At 39.8% G+C, this 17,637-nt stretch overlaps 2 protein-coding genes across 2 annotated transcripts; both read left to right on the top strand.

Annotated features, from left to right (window-relative positions):
* The first annotated feature begins 552 nt into the window (after window positions 1-552).
* On the top strand, window positions 553-8,391 carry LOC129775082 (fatty acid synthase). The gene is made up of 5 exons (XM_055779326.1): window positions 553-1,137; window positions 1,199-3,405; window positions 3,463-3,883; window positions 3,953-6,456; window positions 6,515-8,391. The coding sequence occupies exons 1-5, from the start codon at window positions 868-870 to the stop codon at window positions 8,271-8,273; spliced, it is 7,161 nt and encodes a 2,386-aa protein (XP_055635301.1). The 5' UTR covers window positions 553-867; the 3' UTR covers window positions 8,274-8,391.
* A 5,462-nt stretch (window positions 8,392-13,853) lies between these two features.
* On the top strand, window positions 13,854-15,029 carry LOC129775095 (39S ribosomal protein L44, mitochondrial). The gene is made up of 2 exons (XM_055779353.1): window positions 13,854-13,991; window positions 14,048-15,029. The coding sequence occupies exons 1-2, from the start codon at window positions 13,931-13,933 to the stop codon at window positions 14,965-14,967; spliced, it is 981 nt and encodes a 326-aa protein (XP_055635328.1). The 5' UTR covers window positions 13,854-13,930; the 3' UTR covers window positions 14,968-15,029.
* Window positions 15,030-17,637: the final 2,608 nt, after the last annotated feature.

Below are 17,637 nucleotides of genomic sequence, written 5' to 3'. Positions count from 1 at the left end.
TAAAGTAGCAGTAAGTTTCTATTTTTCAAACGAGTGGCTCGTTATCGAAAAAATCCTTAATGTCATAATATCATCTAATATTAAAAGAAAGTATTTTTCATAATATTCTTCAAAGATTCCATGATTGAAAAATACAAAATGGACCTCTCATGAATATCATGAATATCGTGTGTTAATTATGTTTTGTTCTAATAAATCACAAGAATCATAATCACAGCATCGACTAAATTACTAGCAAAACAAATTTATTGGTTGATTCCGCCGCACACCTTCCGATCCAAACCCCCAAGGAAATCAAAATGCACGGAACAGAATGTAGAATGTAGGGAACCATCCTCAAAAAGCATCAGTTACGTGGTATTGAAACGAAAACAAAATTCAGAAAATCCGTACGTAAATGCAACGTCGTTTTGGGTGCCGGTCAAAGCTTAATGAAAATGAAGTGTTAATGAGATGCATCGAATCGTTAATCGATAGTCGTTCGAGCAACCGGGCCGGAGTTCAGTGCTATAAAACGACTAGATCCGTTTGCCGTTCGTCCACTGGCGTTCTGATCGTTACGTCGTTTGGCACTAAACGGAGGTTCTCTGGAGTGTTCTTGGTTAGCTGTTCGGTCGTCTCATTTGCCGTTTATACGTTCCGGATTCGGATTCGCAACGGTCTCAAGTTCAGTGTTGGTGAATCGGCTGAGTGAAATGCTTTCAGGCATAATTGGCCACGTGGACGTGTCTAACATTCAGTGAACCCGTGTTTGAAGCAACAGTGAATATTTGATTAAGAATATTGGATACAGACAAATTTGGTGTGTTTCGAAAAACGGTCAGTGTTTAGTGTGGCAAAAAGACAGAACTAGCGGAAATTAGAACAATGAGTTCGAGAATTGTAAACCCTGCAATCGAGCATCGCGCAAAGCCGCCACTACCTGGCGATGAGATTGTTATTTCCGGTGTTGCCGGACGCTTTCCCAATTCGGACAGCGTCAAAGAGTACGGATACAATCTCTACAACAAGATCGACATGGTGGATGATCTGGAAACACGTTGGCGTCACACCAACGTTGAGATTCCCCGACGCATGGGAAAGGTGAACAATTTGGAGAAGTTTGATGCAACGTTCTTTGGAGTGCACTTTAAACAGGTATGAAAGGTTATCCTAAGCGTTATTTCAATCTGACACAAAATGTGATTGTTATTTCTAGGCACACACCATGGATCCACAGTGTCGTCTTTTGGTAGAACATGCATATGAGGCTGTAATCGACGCCGGCGTGAATCCAAAGACTCTGCGAGGATCCCGAACCGGAGTGTTTGTAGGCGCATGCTTCGCTGAGTCGGAGAAAACGTGGTTCTACGAAAAAATTTCTTCTGGTGGTTTTGGCATCACTGGATGCTCCCGGGCTATGATGGCAAATCGTATCTCGTACACTATGGGCCTTAACGGTCCTTCTTTCCTACTGGATACTGCGTGCAGCAGCTCGATGTATGCATTGGATTGCGCCTTCAATGCTATCCGCAATGGAGAATGTGATGCAGCAATTGTTGGCGGTTCAAATTTGCTGTTGCATCCTTACGTAACGCTCCAGTTTGCACGACTTGGTGTTTTGGCAGCTGATGGGTATTGTCGACCATTCGATAAAGATGCTTCTGGATACACTCGTTCTGAAGCTGTTTGTGTTGCTTTTCTGCAGAAGGCTAAAGATGCGAAACGTGTATATGCGGATTTTGTGTACTCAAAAACCAACTGTGATGGGTTCAAGGAAGAAGGTATCACTTATCCATCAGGATTAATGCAAAGAAAACTGTTGTCAGAATTCTACCAAGAGATTAACATCGATCCATCGACTGTAAACTATGTTGAAGCACACAGTACCGGTACAATGGTAGGTGATCCAGAAGAATGTGCTGGTTTGGATAAAATTTTCTGCACAGGTCGTACGAAACCACTACCTGTGGGATCCGCGAAATCTAATGTTGGACACTCTGAATCAAGTTCAGGGTTATGTTCCGTCATCAAGAGTGTGTTGGCATTCGAGAACATGGTGATTCCTCCAAATATCAACTTTACAGAGATACGACGGGATATCCCTTCGTTGGTCGATGGCCGTTTGACGGTGGTATCGGATCCTACTCCACTGGATGGTCCATTGATCGCGATAAATTCATTTGGTTTCGGAGGAGCCAATGCGCACGCTCTACTGAGAGGAAATTCGAAGGTAAAAATCAACAATGGTTTGCCAGCTGATAATCTACCCAGATTGGTCACATGGTCGGGTAGAACCGAAGAAGCTATCGATGCTGTTTTGACGGATATGAGCAATCGACATCTGGATGCTGAATACGTCGCTTTGATGCACAACGTTCAAAGCGAGTCGATTCCTGGAAACGTTTTCCGAGGCTACGGAGTGTACGCTAAGAATGGCATTGAAAACGCTGTCTGTCTTGGTCGCGATTGTCAGCATTATACAGGTCTCAAGCGCCCACTGGTTTGGGTATTCAGCGGTATGGGATCCCAATGGACTGAGATGGGTTCATCGTTGATGGAGATTCCAATTTTCCGTACTGCAGTCGAAAACTGTCATCAACTGCTTGAAAAAAGAGGATTAAACCTGCTCGAGATTTTAACATCGAAAGAGTGCAAGTATGAGAATATTCTTCACTCGTTTGTTGGAATCGCTGCCGTTCAAATTGGAATCGTTGATGTTCTTCGGTCACTGGATATCGAACCAGACTTTGTTATTGGACACTCCGTCGGAGAATTGGGTTGCGCTTATGCCGATGGCTGTTTCACAGCTGAACAAATGATCCTGTCTGCATATTCGCGTGGTATGGCTAGTTTGGAAACTAAAACTGTATTTGGTTCGATGGCAGCTGTTGGGTTGGGTTATCGTAAAATTAGAACAATGCTCCCGCCGGGAATCGAAGTCGCATGTCACAATGGTCCGGATTCTTGTACCATATCGGGCCCCAAGGCAAACGTCGAATCCTTCGTGAAAGATCTCACCGGCAAGGGAATATTTGCTAAGGAAGTTCCCTGCTCCAACATTCCATACCATAGCAAGTACATCGCTGAAATGGGACCACGTCTTCTGGCACGACTGAACGAAGTGATCCCTGAACCAAAGAAGCGATCGTCAAAATGGTTGAGCTCTTCTGTGCCAAAGATTCGCTGGGATCAACCAGAAAGCCAATACTCGTCGGCCCAATATCATACGAACAACTTGCTAAGTTCGGTGCTGTTCGAAGAAACTTCCGCTCTGCTTCCAAACAATGCCATGACCATTGAAATTGCCCCTCATGGCCTTCTTCAGGCTATTTTGAAAAAATCGATGCCAAATGCTGTCCACTTTGGCTTAACCAAACGCGGTAACAAGGACAATGTCCAATACCTGTTCAACGCACTCGGAAAGTAAGTTAAATCAAGGAGACGAACAGATCAAATGTTGATGTTAATCCTTCATTTCAGACTCTACGTAAACGGCCTAGATCTGCCAGTATCTAGACTGTATCCACAAGTGGAATTCCCTGTGGCCCGCGGAACTCCGATGATCTCTCACTTAGTCAGATGGGATCACAGCGAGGATTGGTTCGTGACCAAATTCGAGATGCAAAAGTCATCAAAGAGCGGGGAGCGACGCGTCAAAATTAAGCTCAACGATCAAGACTACAGTTACATCTCGGGACACGTTATCGATGGACGTGTTTTGTTTCCTGCTACCGCATATCTTCACCTGGCATGGGAGACTCTAGCCATGGTTAAGGGACCAATGTATTTCGATCTAGAAGTTGAGTTTGAAGATGTCAAGTTCCTTCGAGCAACTTCAATCACCAAGGATCAGGAAATTGAGTTCACCATTATGTTGCAACAGGGAACGGGTCGATTCGAGGTGAGTTCATGTTTCATCGTTACATACTGCTATGAAATGCTCTCATGAAACTCATGAAATGAATTCTAGATCACTGAGGGTTCAGCGGCTGTCGTCACTGGTTATATAAAACATGTCGAGAATATCCAGCTTTCCGAGATTCCGGATCCACCGGAATCGGATTACCCAATGCTGAATGAACGTGATTTCTACAAAGAATTGCGCTTGCGAGGATACCACTACAATGGAGCTTTCCGATCGGTACAGGAAGCTCGAGCTGATGCTCGTTGCGGGAAAGTCAGTTGGGAGTTGAATTGGGTATCATTCCTGGATTGTCTGCTCCAGTGTTGCATTATTGGAAAGGATACCCGTTCGTTGGTAATCCCAACTGGAATCGAACGTTTGCGAATCGATCCTAAGATGCATCTTGCGATTGCCAACACAATGGAGGAAGGGCAACAAGTATTCGACTTCAAGTATTCCGATATCCTGAACACGATGCGTAGTGGAGGTATTGAAATCATCGGCATGCAAGCGAGCACTGTTGGACGAAGAAAACCACCTGGTTATCCGGTCTTGGAGTCCTATAAATTCATTCCTCATTTACCCGCACCAAAGTTATCCAAAATTAATGCTGTCCGTGTGTGCGTTCAGTTGGCACTTGAGAATATACCCGTTCCAAAAGTCAAAGCAGTGGAAGTCGACTTCCACAACGATACACCAATCACTCCATTGTTCGCCGATGCACTTGGAGATCTACCGCTCGTTACGGCGGATCTTATGTTCCTTTCGCAACAGCAAATTTCTCTACCAGGGGTGCATGTAGAAGATGGTAAACTATCCACCCAGTCAAACTGCCTCTTCTTGATCTCCGTCAACTACCTTAGCCGTCCTGAAATGGTTGAGGAGGCAACAAACAGTCTACATGACAATGGATTCATTCTGTCGAGAGAGGCGCCTAATTTAGCATTGGATAGCATTGTGGTCCCTGCCGGTTATCAGCTAATACTAGTTATCCCAGTCGAAAACGAAACATACATTTTGTTACAACGCATCAAACGCAAATACCTGGGAAGCCCCACAATCGTTCACATTCCGGCTGACGATGAACAATATAAATGGATTACCAAGCTCCGTGACGCCATGAAGCAAGGTTCGGTTATCGTCGTGTCCCAAGGTGACAGCAACTCTGGTATCATTGGTTTGGTTAACTGCATTCGTAGGGAACCGGACGGTGGAATGGTTAGCTGCGTTTTCATTGACGATCCAAAAGCACCCGCTTTTGAACTGGATAATCCCATCTATAAGGCTCATCTGAAACTTGGATTCGCCATCAATGTCTACCGAAATGGACAGTGGGGAACATATCGTCATCTGCAACTGCTTCAGCCGGCTGTCGTAAAACCAAGACGTGAGCATTGCTATGCTAACGCACTCACTAAGGGTGATCTCTCTTCTTTGACTTGGTTGAGTGGACCTTTCAACAACCGTAGAGTCAAGGACGATCTTGTTCGAGTTTGCTACAGTTCGTTGAATTTCCGGGACGTTATGTTCGCGTCCGGCAAACTCTCTGCTGACTTCGCCAATTTATCTCGCATTGAGCAGCAGTGTGAGCTTGGGTTCGAATACTCTGGAATCGGAGTAAGCGGCCGTCGTATCATGGGTATGGTTACTACAGGTGCTATGGCTACGCACGTTGAATGCGAGGAGACATTGACCTGGACTGTTCCAGATAATTGGACGCTGGAGCAAGCAGCTACTGTTCCAGTCGTCTACACCACCGTCTATTGCGCTCTATTCATCAATGCCCACATTCAAAAGGGACAATCTATTCTTATTCACGCCGGTAGCGGTGGCGTTGGTTTGGCAGCTATTCGTGTGTGCTTATCTTATGGTTTGGAGGTGTACACAACCGTCGGGTCTACTGCTAAGCGTGATTTCTTACTACAGACATTCCCTCAGCTGAACCCGCAAAATATTGGAAATTCACGTGATACTTCTTTCGAAAAGTTGATAATGACTCGCACCGATGGAAAAGGTGTGGATTATGTGTTGAACTCACTTGCGGACGATAAATTGCAGGCTTCGTTACGCTGTCTGGGTAAATACGGAAAGTTCCTTGAAATCGGCAAATATGACATGGCGAACGATACGAAACTTGGACTGCATCGATTCTTGCGGGCGCTGTCGTTTACCGCAGTGTTGGTAGATTTCCTGTTTACAGCCCAACCGGAGGAAAAGATGGTACTGAAGCAAATGCTGGACAAGGACATCAAGGCTGGAATTATTGTCCCACTGAAGGCAAATGTTTTTCTGGCCAATGAAGTGGAACATGCGTTCCGCTATCTGGCCAGTGGAAAGCACGTCGGTAAAGTTGTTCTCAAGATTCGTGAGAATCCGAATGACGAAGAATCGGTACCAATTTCGTACCTGCCTCGAATGTATTGCAATCCGGAATATTCGTACGTGATCGCTGGAGGTTTGGGAGGATTCGGTCTAGAGTTGGCAGATTGGTTGGTGCTGCGTGGATGTCGAAAGCTAGTGATGAGCTCCAGTCGTGGCATCACTAAACCGTATCAAGCCTACAGAATCAAGTAAGTATAGAATCCGACGACATCTGGTACCTTATCACTCATACGTTTTTTTCAACAGAATATGGAAACAATATGGAGTGGAAGTTGTGGTGAACACCGAGGATATCACCACGAGAAAGGGATGTGAAGCTCTGCTCTTGGCAGCCAATAAGGTGGGGCCGGTTGGAGGTATTTATAATCTGGCTGTTCAATTGCGCGATAGCATCTTCGAAAATCAGACAGTGGAGAAGTTTACGCAATGCATGGGTCCCAAGGCATTGGCTACCAAATACTTTGATGAATTGAGTAGAAAACTGTGCCCATATATGGTGTATTTCGTTGTGTTCTCCAGTGTTTCGTGTGGCCGAGGAAACGGCGGACAAAGCAATTACGGTATGGCAAACTCGGTGATGGAGAGAATAATTGAGCATCGCCATGCCGAAGGTCTACCCGCGAAGGCAATCCAATGGGGAGCAGTTGGGGAGGTAGGTTTGGTAGCTGATATGCAGGAGGATAAACTTGATATGGAAATTGGAGGCACACTGCAACAGCGTATCTCATCGTGCCTTCAAGAGCTGGATCCGCTACTTACCACTCCCGATGCTATCGTCGCCAGCATGGTTGTTGCGGAAAAACGTGTTCGGAGCAGTGGAAAGGACAATATAATCGAATCCGTTATGAATATTATGAGTATCCGAGATATTAAATCAGTTTCTATGGATACAACGCTCTCGGAACTGGGCATGGATTCGTTGATGGCTGTAGAAATTAAACAAACCCTCGAACGAGAGTATGAACTATTCCTGACACCACAAGATCTCCGTTCGTTGACATTCATGAAATTACAAGAGCTAACTGAAGCCAAGGCAAGTTCCGATGAGAATGTCAAATTGAAGCTTGCTAATGAGAAGACTCCAACCGGTGTTGCTATGCTGTTGCGTAATCTTGGCGATGAATTTAACAGTGAACACACCATTCTTCGTTTACAATCGGAGAACGATTCGAAGAAATACAACGCCTGTGTTCTGTTGACACCTGGTATTGAAGGTGTTGCTGGTAATGCATGGCACAGCATTGCCGGTCAATTGACTCTGCCAACGTTTATCACCCAGTTGACAAAGACCATCGACATGACTAGTATAGCGGAGATTTGTCAGTTTTTGGCAAATGATGTTATCGAAAATGTGTTCAAAGGAACGGAACACTTCTATTTAGTTGGTTATTCATTTGGAGCATTCATAACGCTAGAATTGGCACGGCTGCTAGAAGAAACCGGAAAACGTGGCCAAATTTTGCTCATCGATGGAGCGCCGAAATTCTTGCATAAACTAGCTATTGATCAAATGTCCAAAAATTGGACAGATGAATCAATTCAAATTGTATTGATCGCTGGCATTCTCAACACCATCTTCCCTGAAGAAACTACAGACGTATTACCTATAATCACTGAATGTCGAACTTTCGAGTCACGGATTGATAAACTGCTCGAACTCGCCAAGGATCAAAATGTCTATTCCGAAGGATATCTGCGTATGATGACGAAAGCCTTATATAATCGTATTAAGATCACTCTACTGACCGACATTAGCAACATGCAACCGCTGGAATCGCACATCACCTTGGTACGTCCCACGGAAGTGTCTGTCGTGGATATCGAAGAAGACTACGGATTGTCCGAGTACACCAAGGGAACTGTCAGTTTGAAATTCCTCGAAGGCAATCACATTACCATGCTAGAGAATCCGAAACTAACGCAGATTATTACTGAATCTGATCCAGTGCTGGAGTCGGATAGATGCTTCCAGAAGTATCTGCAGAGCAGCGTAATTGCCGAATAATTGTGACAAGCGATAGAAATTTTTTCCCCTTATTTCTTCCAAAAAAACCGCCTCAGTCTAATAAATCTACATGTAAAAGGCAGTTATTTATTTCCTAAATAAAATAAGCTAATTCATAGCTGAGTGATGTTTTAATCGTACCCATAAAGTCTGAAATACACTTCCCAATATATTCCCAATTTTCGAGTTAAGTGATAAGCTAGTAAAATATAGGGCCCTATTCTATAAAACGAGACGTACAATTCATCCAGTCTCGTCTCGGTTATAGTCCATGTGGAGTTGAGCAAAATATCCTATTCCAGTCCACGAGATTCATTGGAATGCTTTCTTTTGTAAATTGGAAAGACTTTTTGTCACTTTTTATCGATATGATCTGGGATGTCAGACTTCTCAAACTCAGAACGAACATTTCTGAAATTGATCAATCGAAATTTTTTTCTCAGGGCCAATATCCTAAAATCACAACAACGAGGAATGAGGAATGAGGAATGATTTCAAAGTTTCGTTATTATGGAATTATTGGGACCAATTTTCATTCACCTAATCATCGATTTATTACAAAAAGTTATTCCATGCCACATAGAGGTAGTGGGGGCAAATCGGTCATGGGGGGCAAAGTTGTCACCTGCTTGTTTGGTAGTATAACTATTGACTGTAGATGCCGTATTGATAGTCACCTTATGTTTGAAGAGTTTAATGACTTTTGTGTCACCATGTGCTTCAGTAGAGCTGTCGTATGTCAAAATACAAATAAAAACACAAATTACTCTCTCGATAGCCATTCGGCCATTAGTTCTGTGCGCATGGTATCTGAGGAATTTCTCGTGAAATTTAGTTTATTCAATCTGATATACTAGACAAATCATCAGTTTGGACGACTGTTCACATATTCTAGGAGAGGTGAACAGATATTTTGTTTAATCTCAGCGCTTAATTCGCATTGAAATTACTTTGATGTTTGGGGGCAAAGTGGTCATAGGTGAATAACAACTGACAATGTTCTGTTTACTAAAGCTGATATACTTCATCACATACTGAAGAAGATCCTTTTGTGGCCCTGACCCTGGATAAATATGCCTCTCCAACTAAACCAAGCCTCATTATGCGGAAAGTTATGTGTTTCCTACTACGCTTTTGTATGCAAGAGAAAGTTTAAATTGAGACTCCAGGTGAATTGGCCAAGCTTATTTCATGCATGTACCTACTATAACAAATATGATTTGAACAAATTTGGACGAAAAAAACTATCCCATTCAGCTTGATATGGGCGGATGACCACTTTGCCCCCACTAGGTAACCACTTTGCCCCCACTAGGTGACCATTTTACTTCCAAGCAAAATAATAGTTCTATTTTTTACCTTTTTTCTAATGATGAAAAGTGTACTATTTTGAATTTTTATAGTAAAAGCCGTTTGCTATCTTGAAGAACAAAGAGTTGAACTATAATATTCTTCGAGAAACGGGAATTAAACCGGTATGTGGGCGCTGGAAATGGGCATATTCCTTATGGTGACCACTATGCCCCCCCTTCCCCTAGTGGTTCTTTGATTTTCGGGATGATTGGTAGTTTTTTTTTCTTATCGCAAAATATTAGACTCGTATTTTTTATTTTTTTCATTAGAGAGGGTTTTGTCCATTTTAGGGACCGAAAAATCTTTTTTTTCCTTTTTTTCAAAAATGACTTTTTTTTTTAATTCATGATTTTTGTACTACTGGATTGATTTGAATTATGAAAGCCAGTCTTCTTCGGAAAAATATTACACTTTTACTTACTTATAAATAATTGGATTTTGTTTTCGTAATTATTGATTGTATTTGTTTTTGATAATTTACATGGCTTAGGAACCAAGGGCGCCATATTTTTTAATTTTTTTTTTTTGAAAGCTGAGGTTTGATTTTTGATTCGTAACATGGTTACATTATCAATACCCATTATTTTTTCTAATCTCCGATTATCGTGCTATACGTAGAGGCTTGAATCAACCTGATTATTGCTTTTGTATCTCATAGATTGATTAGATTGAATTTAGGTAATATAGTAAATTACCTATAATTCGACATACCGAGGCACCACTCAGTGTCGCATTAAAGGCGAATACGACCTGTAATTGGACATTCACGATGACAGTGGTACAGTGTTGACGTCTGGTGGCAACTTTCAATCTGGGCTATAATTTGGGTTCCAAATTATGTTTACAAAAACTCCATATCGATATCCATTTTGATTGAATTCAATATTTTGATAAGATAATCTTATGATTTCTAACTATGTACATGACAGATTCGGTGTAAAATTATTTTTTGTGTTCCTTGGCCACTTTAATAAGTTTTTCACTACAAACGTTCTATTTAGGTGCCTACTGTTTAAGATCATGCATTTTTTTCGATAAACTTTTCGAATAAAAGGTGTATTAAACGATAAAAACTCAAATTTTCGATTTTCCCTTTGAAAGACAGTGGCAACTATATTGCCACACAGAACATTTTTTTTTCGCTGCAGTAAATATTGGCGATCTAACGCAAAACGTAAACGATCGGTGAGACATCTGGATTTAGTTTTTGAACTAAGAAAATGATGATAAGGTAACCTAAAACTCAAAAACAAATCACGTACATTTTACTTCCTGTATTTCCAAGGTAGTTCTCACATGCAGGAACCATGCATTTTTCAACTTGTTTTTGATTGTGCTCTCGAATTTCCTTTTTTGATTCAACCATTGGCAACATTTATACAGTTTTCACTACTGAAAGAGGTAATGAAATAACATGTTATATATAAAATTGCGCAGAATTAAATTTCTTAAAAACTCATCGCAATCAAATAATCTTTTATGATTATAACATTGTAATTTATGGAAAGAACTACAAACCTTTCATAAGCTCACATAGCAAAATTTAAAACCATCATCACTTTCACCGCAGCGCCGCCTAGGTGTAGATTTGTACGTTAGATCGCCAATATTGTTTTAATGTTTTGCTTAATCAAAGACTTCTTTTTTATTGCTACATTGTTCCGTTTCTTTTTATTCGCAATGACAGTGGAACAGTGTCGACGTCTGGTGGCGATTTTCAATTAGAGGCCATAATTTGGGTCCCAAACCCGAAAATAATCTCTATCAGATAAGAAGACACGAAGCCAGTTTTCAAATGTTAAAATTTGAATGAAAATTTTCACATCATGTTATTAATTTACTTGAAACGCGCATATCTGAGTTTTATTTAACTATTTGCCTATACATTTCCAACATTGTTACTGAATATTTTCATTATAATATAAAATTGTCTTCAAAAACAATTTTCGCATGAGATTTTTTCACCACCTGCGAAAAAATCATTCCAATTAAATGGAATACTAATTTGCTACGGGAAGAATAATTTTCATTCATAATTTTATTTTTAAAAACGTGTTCATTCCGCCTGAAACTCAATTATATTTGACGCTCCCTGTTGAAATTAATTCAACGGGTTTCCGAAATTATAATTCCCCGACATACGGGAATGAATAAAACACTGTGGTCCGATTTGATACAGGGTCTCTCAGATTAAACGCTCACGCAACAAATTTTAATAACTTCTACAAAAGTGAACCGATTTTTATTTTTAAAAAATGAAAATTATTTATTTAAGGACATTTTTTATGTGACCACCCCTTTTTTAGATAACGCGTTTTAAACGGAAAACAAAATTCTTCATGCATAACTCTAACATTACGACTTCGATGCTGTTGAAAATCAGAGTTATTTCTTCTTTAAGTTTCTCCAAATTTTATGGCTTATTAACATAGCAACGGTTCTTCACGTACCCCCAGAGGAAGTAATCGACGACGAGAAATGTTGAAATTCTCACCATAAGAGGACAAAGTTTCATTAAGGCTTCGGTTGCCCGAGTAATACGATTTCACTAAAAATACAGGTTCTTGTAAATTGTACATCTCGACACTGAAAACCATCCGATCAGACTGAACGGGTAACCGAATATTATCGTCCCGAAGTGGAGAATGCAGTGTTACCATCGACGGAGTGAAAAAAAAAATTGTAAGGAGCTATTCGATTTTTTTGCGAGAGCGTTTAATCTGAAAGACTATTTATGGTTTCCTATGCATCTGAGCTACTCACATTTAGTTCCTTTTTACTAATTTCAGGATTTTGTTGATATCCTGCCTAATTACCAAATCCGTAGTGATAAACCCGTGTTGTAATAAGTGTTGTAACTTAGTATACATAAGTATGCTTCATGATGTGTTTCTCACCGATCATTAAATTGATTCGAATCTATTTTCTCGCACTGAATAAATCTAGAAAATTCACTTCAAACAAGCAATCCAAAAATAAAATGTCTGCTCTGAGTTTCTTCTTTTGCTTTTTTACTCTCTTTCCGGTTTTCTTCCACTCGGTCTGTGTTACAGTAAGTCGGAACTGTCACAGTGCACGAAATGTCATAGCGAATTCGTTTTTGTTCAGTGTCAACCCCAGTTCCAACCTAACTGCTCTCAAAACGTTTTTTTATTCACTCAGTTTCAATCTAGTTTCGCACTAGGTTCAACCCGAAAGCTGTTGGGTTCGCACTCGGGTTCACCAATACAACTATACTGAACTGTCAAGTTTCGAGTATATGAATTAAAATTTTCTTTTACGTATCGAATATGTAGTTTATGTGATGGAACATGAGGATTTTTTTCGAAATTGCAAAAACGAAACTGTGTATGATGATGATTTTATATTATAATGGTACTTATTTGTTGAACAAACAGAAAATGCATCGACAAATGCTTAAGTGAGTGTCAGGACTACATGTGTCGAACCACATGAAGTAGAAATTTTCATTCAAACTTTTATAAATTTACATTGCACTTGGTCATTAGAGTCTGATAGAGAATAACTTGTAACTTGTACCTAATTCACGTTAACGGCGGAATGGTGTCGAGATCTGGATACGACATTAGTTTGTATGTGGCCAACTATTCTCTATCAGATTAGTCGGCCCTAAGACAGTTACATTGCTAAAATTTGTATGAATTTTTTTTTCTTGGCTTTATTTACCTACTAGAAGTACGTTGTCCTGACCCTAATTTAAACTATTTTCTATGAGTTTTCAGGTTCTCTCACCAAAAGTTACCATTATAATATGAAATTATTTAGACACAATTTTTGTATGATATTTTTTGCATTTTCATTTACATAGAGTACTAATTTGATTTTTGAAAAATAATTTTCGTTCTTAATTTTTATTTTAAAAGTGTGTTTATTTCTTCTGCAAGCCCATATTGTCATGCGTACTTCCCCATTTCGTAATACGAACGTCTTAGAGGCGAATGAACTGCAAAGTTTAAAGCCTCTTAAAAACAAAGAAACAACAAACAATACGAACGAACGTGATGAATTATAGAGGTTTTAAACTTTTCAGTTCATTCGCCTCTAAGCTTCGTAATACAAAGCTCAATGCCGTCAACGCGGATATTATTTCGGGGCACCTACCTAACACCCTGTATTGTTTCGTTTGAATTAAATTTTATTTAATTTCACTTTGGCCGATACGGCACATCGTTATACCACGAACATCTGTCAGAAACAGTTATAAAATCAAAACAAAACTTGCGTGATCGAATGTTGTGGTTGGGGATTTGAAGCCAATAATTATTTTCAATCTTTGATTCGCAATGTCCTTAATAAAACTTTCTTCCAAATTAATGCGTGTAGTTCCTCGCTCACCAGTATTTGGTAAGCACAGCAAAAAAAATCAATGTTACATACGTATAACCAACATTATTTTGTAGCCAACGTAAACCGACAAGTACACCGATGGGTTGGTCCCACACTTCGGGAGCTTAAATGCCGTCGAGAGAAAATGGGACCGGAGGCAGAACTGCCACGTTCTGGCCATAGTGATTGGAACTATAGTGCAGAAATATTTGCTTTTGGGAAGCGGCTTTCCGAACAGTTCGATAGTGCGTTATTGCAGCAAGCATTTACCCATCGATCCTTCATCGCACAGGAAGAGCAAAAACAAACGGAAGTTGGCATTGAATCACCACAATTGGGTCTCAAAGACAACAGGGAACTGACAGATCTTGGAGAAAGACTTATCCATGATTACGTGGAAGCTTTTCTGCTCACAGTTTTGCCGAAACTCCCGTACGAAGGAATTCGTTCGATTTCAGACAAGCTGACAGCCACTGAAAATCTGGCTAACATCTCGAAACATCTGGGAACGCGAGACATTATTCTTGCTGCAGATTTTCCTGTTGGAGACCAACTGTTGGCCGACACTTTGAAGGCAGTGGTGGGTGCGCTTCACGAATCATCCGGCGAGGAACGTGTTTATCTGTTTATTCGCGACTTTGTTTGCACGCAACTTAACCAACAAGATGTGAATGAATACTTGCATATTGAGAAGCCATTAGATCTTCTGAAGCAATATTGCAGGGACCAGAAACTTGGGGATCCTGAGCCACGATCGATAGGACTCGTGGGAAAGAATACCCTGTTAGCCGCATATAATGTGGCAATTTATTGCAACAAAAAGTACATGGGTGCAGGATTCGGTGAAGATGTACAAACCGCGATTGATGAAGCAGCGAGGGACTGTTTGCGGCAGTTGTTCGGAACGGAGCTCGATATGAAGCCCATCAACTTCAGTACACATTTCAATGAGGTGGCTCAGAATTTGAAACATAAAGCGAGTGAAAGACTCTAATTGCTATATGAATTATTTGTTTAATTGGGAAAATATAGAAAACTAACGTTTGCATTAAAAAATGGTCTTTTTTTCGGTCGCTTCGAGTAGTGGGCCGACGCCAGATCCGGCCAGAACACCGCGTCTTCGTCCTTATGATATTTTTTAATGAACGACGTGACTTCCGGCAGGCACTTCGTACTATAAATTTTCCCGTTCACGGCCAGTCCGGAGCTAAAGAAGAGTGGCTTTGGAGCAATTCCAAATGAAATCGACGAATGACAAAACATGAGTATTTTTGATTCGAATGAAAGTTTGTATTCCGTTTGGGTTTGAAGAAAATATGAGTTTTCCATAGCATTTGGGAGTTTTTTGACTCAAGTATGACTTTTGAAAAGGGCGTATCGATTTTAGTAAGAGAAATATTTAATAATTTATCTCAAAAACTATGAGACCTACCAAAATAGTGTCTTAGAAAGAGTTAGGAGTATTGATGTCTCAACGTGAAAAAAATATACACTGAGAAAATAATTAGTACTTTTTTTTTATTTACAAAACGAAACCTTCAATTTGCAATATCTAAAATATATATTTTTTATTTTTTTTATTTTCATATAAAATAGAAGTCATGTAGAAAATTTAAAAAATGGGTACAAGATGGTAAAATTATTTTTGACGAACTTTGTGGAACATCGATTTTTTATGAATTTTGGAAACTTAGAATTTTTGTATGGTAACTATAATTTTTAGCCACAAATTATGAATCATGATGTGATTTGAAATAAAAAAGCTCTTTGTCAATCTCCTTCTAAATGCAGCCTTTCTCGATATATTTGGAAAAACATTTCTAATATATTGTCTTTTTAAATTTTATTTTTTTAAATTTATATATATTTTTTTAGTTTATATATTTTATTTTTCCATATAAAATAGAAGTCATGTAGAAAATTTCAAAAATGAGTCCAAGATGGTAAAACTATTTTTGACCAACTTTGTGGAACATCAATTTTATCATCGAAATTACATCAGGATTCATAATTTGTGCCTAAATATGATTGTTAACATACAAAAATTCCAAGTTCCGAAAATTCATAAAAATTTGAAAAAAAAATCTTCGAGTTTATGAATGAACGTTGTAACAGGATCACTAGACCACCTTCAACCCAATGCACATGCCCTTATGGCAACAAAATTCTAGCAAGCGCATCACGCTGTGCAACCAAAATAAATATCAGCGAACAATGCCATAAAATTCAGGCCGATGGTTATTTATTGCATAATACGACACGCGGAACATTAACTTTCCTTGTGTACTTTTGCACTTCAACGCTAGCTTCGCTAGCAAGAATTTAATGACAAACATATGTTCGCGCAAATGCGCAAACGTTTCCTATTTTCACTTTTCGATGCCGGTTGACATCTTTCGGACACATTTGTTACGAATGTTTTTACTTCAGTTCGCCTGACCACGCATAACAATAGAATTTAGTTTCAAAACAGAACTAGGTAGTAAAATGAATTGAATAAAAGGGAGTCTGACCCAGTTGGGCGGGCTCAGTATTTACGCGAACTTGCGGACGTATTTTTCATCTATGGATCAAAAAGGAAGGATCCCCCGAGAACATCTACAACGTCTCGCATCTGTGATGCACTGGAATAGTGGAATGGTAGCTCTGAAAATAGCCGTTTGTTACATGGACTGGTATTCTACAAATGAGTTGTTTAAGATGAAGTGGTAGAAATATTTCGGAACCAATGGACAAGTGGGTTTGAGGAAGATAAACGGAAATAAGGACGATTTGGCATTTCTGTTTGTGATTATCTGTACTCAAGGTGCGATGTACTACTCGAAGCATATCTTGCGCAAAACTTTTTGCAAACCAGAGAGATTTCTGGATAACGCTGTGACTAGACTCAATGCCCTGGAAAAGACCATTTGGTGACTCTGACCATTGATGGCAATGGCGAATTGAATAAATCTGGTACTTTGGTCTTGACAAAGACCGCTTGGATAGAGCTTGCACTTGAATATAAAAAACTTTAGAAAATTAAAAACAAACAAACAAACAGGAATGCTAACTAATTAAGATAAGGATTAGTTTCGTGATGCTTACCATACATAAGTTGGATATCTTTGGTGCGTATTTGTGGGACTTCCAAGAAACTCTTCCAAATCTTAAAGATAGTTTGAAGCTGTTACTAAACTTTTGTTTTTGTAACATCTTCTGAAAGTGGCTCTTCAAAGTTGCAATTAATTGAAAATTAGCTGCAGTCAACGATAGGTTAGTCATGCTGAATACGTTCAGCTCCGACAATGAATTTCCTGTCTTGCCCACAAATGTCCGATAAAACGATAGAGTTCATGGGTCCAATCGCAGAACTGTTCATTGATTGATCTTCTATTCGACCCCGTTGAATTTACCTTTTACTATAATTCCTAGTATTTCTAACAAAACTCATCATTATAATATCAGATTATTTTCAGACACAACTCTCGTTCAAGATTTAGAGAGGGGGGTGAAGAGTCTAACCATCATAGAAACATTTATTGCACCCTAACCCATTACCATGCGAAATTTGGTTTCATTTGCTTGATTAATCTTCGAGTAATGCAGAAATTTGTGTTTCATTTGTATGGCAGCCCCCCCTTAGAGAGGAGGGTAGAAAGTCTAATCACCATAGAAACATTTA

The sequence above is a fragment of the Toxorhynchites rutilus genome, chromosome 3 (genome assembly GCF_029784135.1).
Source record: "Toxorhynchites rutilus septentrionalis strain SRP chromosome 3, ASM2978413v1, whole genome shotgun sequence".
NCBI lineage: Eukaryota > Metazoa > Arthropoda > Insecta > Diptera > Culicidae > Toxorhynchites > Toxorhynchites rutilus.
This window is presented reverse-complemented; position numbering and strand designations above follow the sequence as displayed.